General features: G+C 37.4%; 1 protein-coding gene across 1 annotated transcript in view; it reads right to left on the bottom strand.

Annotated features, from left to right (window-relative positions):
• Positions 1 to 3635: 3635 nt before the first annotated feature.
• The window catches only part of LOC112502265, a 7030-nt gene continuing 3580 nt past the window's right edge, over positions 3636 to 7085 (bottom strand). Inside the window, exons 2-4 of the mRNA XM_025106132.1 lie at positions 4238 to 4603; positions 4002 to 4155; positions 3636 to 3922 (exon numbers count right to left, since the gene is read on the bottom strand). Of these exons, the coding sequence (XP_024961900.1) occupies positions 3636 to 3922; positions 4002 to 4155; positions 4238 to 4603 (807 nt within the window). The remainder of the gene's footprint in view (positions 3923 to 4001; positions 4156 to 4237; positions 4604 to 7085) is intronic.

Here is a 7085-nt window from a genome sequence, read left to right as displayed (position 1 = left end):
CTTCGATAATATTAAAGCGTAAATCACAATTATCCTACAATCGTCTTGATGAACAAAACCATCGCAATCACAAAAAAAGAAATCCAACTTATCGCCAACATTGTCCTTAACCGGCGAACATGTAAAACAGCTTCAAAAAGTGACGATTCAAGATTATTTTTCGATCTTAATAACCCTGGAATAATTAGCACGGATTTTGGACACATGGGTGGATCAAGCCAATCAATAAATCCACAGTTTCTTCCCTACAAAAAAGTAAGGAATACACACACACACACACACACATATATATATATATATATATAACTACCGGTTGTTATATACGAAGGTCATATATACGCAAACACTCACAGGTAATGAACAGCAAAAGAATCGACGGCCTGGTTTGTGATCGGTCCATGACATTCTGATGATTGTATCAGCGCCACAATTGCAATGTCTCACCATTTTTTTTCTTCTGAGTTGAGAGGCAGTGAATAATTGATGGTGGAGTGGGTTTGTAATGGAAAACAAGGTTATTTATAGGGAAAACATAATGGGACTTGTCACATCATCATCATTTCAGTACAATACATTTTAAAAGATCGAACCAATAACTTCGACAATAATAAGTTTTTTACCCAATAATACTAAATTTTGTCATGCGGATAGAGTTCCTTAATTCTTTCTATTGCTTTCGTGTTTTTTTCACCTCTTCATTCCACCTAATGTGTCTTTTAGTCTCCCCGCATGCAAGCTCGAACCATGCCTCGTGGTTCAGGTTTTCCGCCTCTTTGATTTTCTTTCGTGTATCAGCAATCCAGCACTGTTGTTGCTTAATCTATTGTTTTGCATCAGCAATCCAGCACTGTTGTTGCTTAATCTATTGTTTTGCATCAGCAATCTATCTCGTCCGCTCGTTCATCTCATGTTCAATCTTCTCCTTTTTTGAACCAAGGTCCGCACGTTTTTCCTGTAGTATATCCAATTTAAGTTCATAGTCCTTGATAGCCTCTCTCAAATCATCGGGCATTTTTTCTGGTAGTTGACTTCTCCACCATTCTTCTCCCAGCCTCTCCCACTTCTCATCCATCGTTGGAACTTTAAAATTAGAACTGGACGAGCTTCCGTCCATTGTTATAAAGAAAACAGAAAAATGTAGCCAGTAATATGTCTTCTAACAAGAACCCATTTTATAGGAACATTTGACACCAACAAAGAAGCTTATATTTTTTTTTGCAACATAATGTCAAAAAAAAATAAAAAAATGGATCGCCCCTGAGGGTAGAGTCACCAAAGTCGAGGCAAAAGGGGGGGCGATAGTACATTGGTAGGGTTATGGGTCAGGGTTTTAGGACGAATCTTGTAAGCTTTATGTCAACGACGATTTAACAACTCATAGCTTTATGGCAGGTTCATGACTGAAATTTGTAAAAAAAAATTAACTTTATGCATTTGGTAAGCATTTTTTACCTTTCTCAGAGACCAATATAGATTATATTTTCTAAATCAAAGTTGTAGGTTGGTACCACACGAGTATATTAGTTTTGGAATCGTCTCATTTGGATCATCCATCTATTTATATGAATTTTACAAAACTGCATATTAATAACAAAAAGTGTGCAAACAGCCTAAAAAACCGACCGGGTCCAACCACTTCGAGTCATAATTGGATTTTCGACCGTTCATGAAAGTTGTAGTATACAGTAAGATTTTTATAACTGCAAAATACGGGCTTATTCCGACTTACGGTTTGTGAGTTATACATTGTCAAAGTACAGGGGTTGCATTGTCGGTAAAATTCAATGTTAGAATTACCGACTAAATTTTATGATCCATCTTCATGATTGGTTAAATTTACATGATATAAACATACTTCAACATACTAAACACTAAAACAAGTCCATAATTGAAAAAAAAATGGATCGCCCCTGAGGGTAGATTAACCAAAATCGTGGCAAAGAGTGGGGGCGATAGTACATTGGTAGGGTTATAGGTTAGGCTTTTCCAGAACGAATCTTGTAAGCTTTATTGACGAATCTTGCCAGGGATAATTTAACAAGTCATGCCAGGTTCATGACCGGATTTGACAACACCATGTCAGCTATTAACTCGTAGGTTGTGACAGTGCATTGGTAGGTTCATGGGTCAGGGTGCCAGGACGAATCTTGTAAGCTTTATGTCAGGGACGATTTAACAAGTCATGCCAGGTTCATGACCGGATTTGACAACACCATGCCAGCTACTAGACCAACTTTATTAAATCGTAAGGGCCGATAGTGTATAAAAATGATGCCTTGTGAAATCATATATCACAACTTCATATCAAATCCGATACAAGTACTTGTCCATTTATTGAAAGAAATGGCTGGAAACCCATCATCTTCTCAAACAATGCTTACCAGGATGAAGGCTTCGATTGAAAAGGCCAAAGCGGAGATTAAGAAGATCACTGATGACTGGTGGGCTAACAGGGAGAAACAAAATAAACATGAAGAAGCTATTGAAGAAAAGAAAAAAGCTATCAAGCAATTGCGAAAGGAGATTCGAGCAGAGGAAAAAATTGTGAAGGACATCGCGAATGGGTACCTAGTGATGCAAGAAATGATCAATGAAAAACAATACTGGATTGAGTCTTGCAAACAACTTTACCCAGAAGGAAACTAACAAGAATGTTATGTATTAATGTTTTTGTTGTCGTTGATGTTTTTCATTTTAATGTTACGTCTGAATGTTGTTGTTTCAGTTGGTTCGTCTATGTATTGATGGTTAATGTTCTTGCATTTCTAAATCAAACTTCCATTTCCCATTAAAACAACAAAACTACACTTTAAAATCGTATATTTACTTACTTAAATCTGAAGTATCAAATACATAGTTTTGTGTAGTATCATGTTCAGATGGACCACAATCGCTTGGACGACTAACTGATCTTCGACGACTACTTGAACTTCCGTGCGTCGGCCTAGGAGCTGGCATCAGACTCAGACAATTATATCGAAAACGTCCACTCTAGCCGCATCGACTGCAAGTTTTCACTATTGGTTCCTCATCTCGTGACGGGATACGATCACGGTTACGTGGCCTACCTGAGTTTTGTATGTCCAAGGGAGGCGGTAGGACGGTCAAACGTTCATTGGCCAACACATATTCAGCTTTTGGTGGAAGGAAAATGACTTCCTCCTTGTATGTTGCACGGTAAGAGTCGGAATTGAACCAAACACAACAGAATTGACTGCAGTCTTGAATATCTAAACTTCGAGCAACAGATATCACATGACTGTAAGCTATTCCAGAAAGTTGCCATTGCATGCATGTACAAGTCTTAGCATGCAAATCACACGTTCCTTTCTTATACCTGTCGTCAACTTCAAACAACAAATCGCTGATGGGATATACCTTCCAATTAGCGCTCCTATGTATTCTCTTATCTAATTTGGCCTTCGTCCAAGGAGTCACTGCATTCATCATTTGCGCTGCAAATATTTGATATCATTAGCATATGTTACATAATCAAACATATAGTGAAAGGATGGTTGAATTTACCTCCGTTATGCCGATGTATGAAATACCAATTTTGCAATGTCGCCTGATAAAATTTAGCTAGCATTGTTATCGGAAGATAGTGTGCAAACCGCGTTACTAAGTTGACGGACTCAAACACTATTGGATGTCATTGCACTGTAACGCAATCCAGAGAAGTGCGATCGTGCCCATCTAGCGTAGCCAACTTCCTCAAGATATTGAGCGGCTGTAGGTAGACTGTGCCACATCAGATCCATAGTAGCTTCAAAGTCTGACAACCTGTAAGCTTTGCATGCCTCCCAGAACATCCACCGTTTCCTTTTCTCTTTAGTGGAGGTTAGGCGGAGGTTCTGGCTCAGATGCCGACAATAAAGTCCGTGGTGTGCGTTAGGAAATATAGTTCGTATGGCTGGCAGCCCTATCGGTTACGAATGTTAAATTGGGCACATCACCGATACACTGCCTCAGCTTATGTAAAAACCATGTCCATGACGGACCACTTTCTGTCTTCCCCACTCCCATTGCAATAGGTACGATCCCATTGTTTCCATCCATGCCGACCGCTAAGAACATGGTGCCAACGTATGGTCCCTTCAGATGGGCACCGTCCATTATAAGAAGCGATCTCATGTGTCCTAGAAACGATCGAATCTGCAGATGAACGAGATTAAAAATCTAAACTCCAGAACATAAAATTATGACAATAATTACAAAAAATGACAAAAATTATTACCAAACAACCGAGTGCGACAAACAACATGTCGGATCGTCCAAGTCCATCAACAGCAATCTCTGTCACAGTCCTCGGATTTGCTAGCTTCAGATTGTGACAATAAACCGGGAGTGGGTTAAACGACGATTCAGGGGTCCCCCTCAACAGTAGCAAGGCATACATCTTTGCTCGCCATGCTTGGTGGTAGGAGATGATAATATTGAACCGTTGGTTCACATCTTTCATGATTTCTTTACCACGGTACACTCTCCTACAATCCGTTAAACTCCCTGCTAATATATGACCCAAAACCTTTTTATTCGCATTAAGGTGGTTTGGGTGCACTTGGGACCTTGAACATGTGTGTTCATCGTGGAGCTTCCGTACCTGAAACATACTGGTACCATTAATGGAGACAGCCATTAAACGCCAATCACAGTCCGAATCTAAGTGACACACCACCTCGTACCGGTGTTTGGAAGATTTCTTTACCTTCATCTGAAAGTTTTCATGAACGCACTTTAATCCCACTGTGCCACACCCCGCTAAAGTGGAAACACGAGGTATGGCAGGTAGAGTCTCATAGCAGTAAACTATAAATAACACCACCATACATTTAAAATTTAATTACATCATTAACCAAAGTTTACAATTCCAAACGACAAGTTTGTAAATTAAACACAAAAAGAAATTCGAAGGTGATAGTTGAAACACGGCTTCTTTTAAGTGCCACCATGTGCCTTTCTTACCCCTGAAAAGCATGTCGAAACAAGTGTCAACTACAAGATTGGTGAGTTCACAGGTTTTCAATGTACAACAGATCTTTATGCAATATAGCTCGAGTAAGTCTTTTACTTACTCACAACACTTTCACACGAGGCACAATGTACTCCAAGTAATTTTTAAGTGTTGGGCTACTACTAAACCTGCGACAACTACGCCCTTTATATACCGGACTACCTCAACGGTGGGACTAAACCCCACATGTGTAGAACACTTGTTTTAGTTAAATGCACCCCTACTCGTCAACAAAAGGTGGGATTGTCAATCCAAATAGCGCTATCCACTTAAACTATCGACTCATACGAGTTAATAAGTAGTATAACCAAGTGGGACTTTTTCATTTAACCCAAACACAACTTTTACTAGTGTACAAAGTGTTAGTGCTCGTATTCACAATTTCATTTCAATGCATAATTCATGAAAATCAATTTGTATCCACGATTTAAACACATTGTATATTGCATACAAATCATCAACTACCTTTATACATGCTTTTCCCCCAAAAACGCGAAAATAGTAAAAAGGGGCTGTGAAAACTCACCCTTTTGCAAGCTCCGCAAATCAAAAATACGATCCGGTCACCACACGAGCTTAACGTTTCCCTATCAAAGAGGAATATCCAAAATCGTCACTTATGGGTTTAAATCTACTTATGGGGATTAATAAGTCCTAAGTCCATAAGTGTCTACTTATGTCCAACTTGATTATCTATAGTCCAAATATACATAATGCCCATATGCTTGTTAATATAGTAATTTATACCGGAAGTAATGCTATAATCCAATAAAAGATCAAAATTTATAAAATCAAATAATTCCAAAATCTCATTTTTGGACAGAAACTAATGGTACATAAAATGATCAATTTATAGAGACTTCTAAAATGAGATAGTTTCCTATCTTTTTATATGAGATATAGCACTGAGTTATGGTCATTGAGACCAAATTTCATGCATTTTGGACATGCAATAATGATTCAAATAATTTATGCAATACAGTATGTCACAACCGATATGGCAGAATATACCATGTTAGTAAAATACTCATTTAAAGAGTTCTACTAAGTGTTCTACAGAAATTCAAGTTGGATTAAAAACTTAACACTTAAATGAAACTTTTAAAATAAGAATCATTCATTTTGGATGAGTTAAGAGGAAGATATGGCACCATAAAGTTACATGCACACATCTGTCATTAGTTGACAGATTGCACACTTAACTTAATTAAATTGGTTAATGCCTCAAACTTCATATTTTTGAGTGAAAATGGATTCATAAGAACCCTAACTCATAAAAAAAAACATTTAAGAAGAAGAATCATACACTAAGAGCAAGTAAATAAAGAGATATTAGCATACAAAGTAGGAGTTACCTACTGATGGTTTCACAGTTTGCACACCTAAAGTGTTTTAGGTGTTTGGAGATCAAAACTCCATATTTTCATGTGATTCCACTTGCATGCAGAAGATAACTCATATAGTTAACTCTCAAAGGAAGAATCATCCTTTTTCATTGAGTTTTGAAAGAGATATGGTCATTAGAACATACATATACAAATCTGTCAGATTCGGACAGATTGCATGCTCACTTTGATTTGAGTAGTTAAAACCTTAAATCACCACATTTTTTTAATGAAATCGGTGGAATTTGAAAGGTAACTCATTACGTTAACTTCCAGAAGAAAAATCAATGATTTTGAATGATTATCTAGAGAGTTATGGCTGTTTAAAGTAGGGTTTACCTACTGAAAAACTCTCAGATGCTCATTCATAATGTTTTGAGTATTTGGGGAGTCAAAACTCAATCTTTTTGAGTGAGACCAATTGGATTACAACTCCAACTCAATAAATAAACTTTTAGAAGAAGATTCATAACATTTGAACATATTATGTTCAAGATATGGACGATTTATGCACATGCACATAATCTGTCAGCACCTAAAAATGCCATTTTTAAGAATCAAACTCACATAAAATCATGATTCTACCTATCTTCTTGAGTTCTAATGTTTGGGTCATAGATCACCACCATCATATGAACATTTTTACATGTTTTTGGTGTGTAATCTCTCCTTAAAACTCAGAATTT

Source organism: Cynara cardunculus, unplaced genomic scaffold (genome assembly GCF_001531365.2).
Source record: "Cynara cardunculus var. scolymus isolate 2C unplaced genomic scaffold, CcrdV1 Un_Scaffold_1166, whole genome shotgun sequence".
NCBI classification, from domain to species: Eukaryota; Viridiplantae; Streptophyta; class Magnoliopsida; order Asterales; family Asteraceae; genus Cynara; species Cynara cardunculus.
Note: the sequence above shows the minus strand (reverse complement) of the source record. Positions and strands in the feature narration are given on the sequence as shown.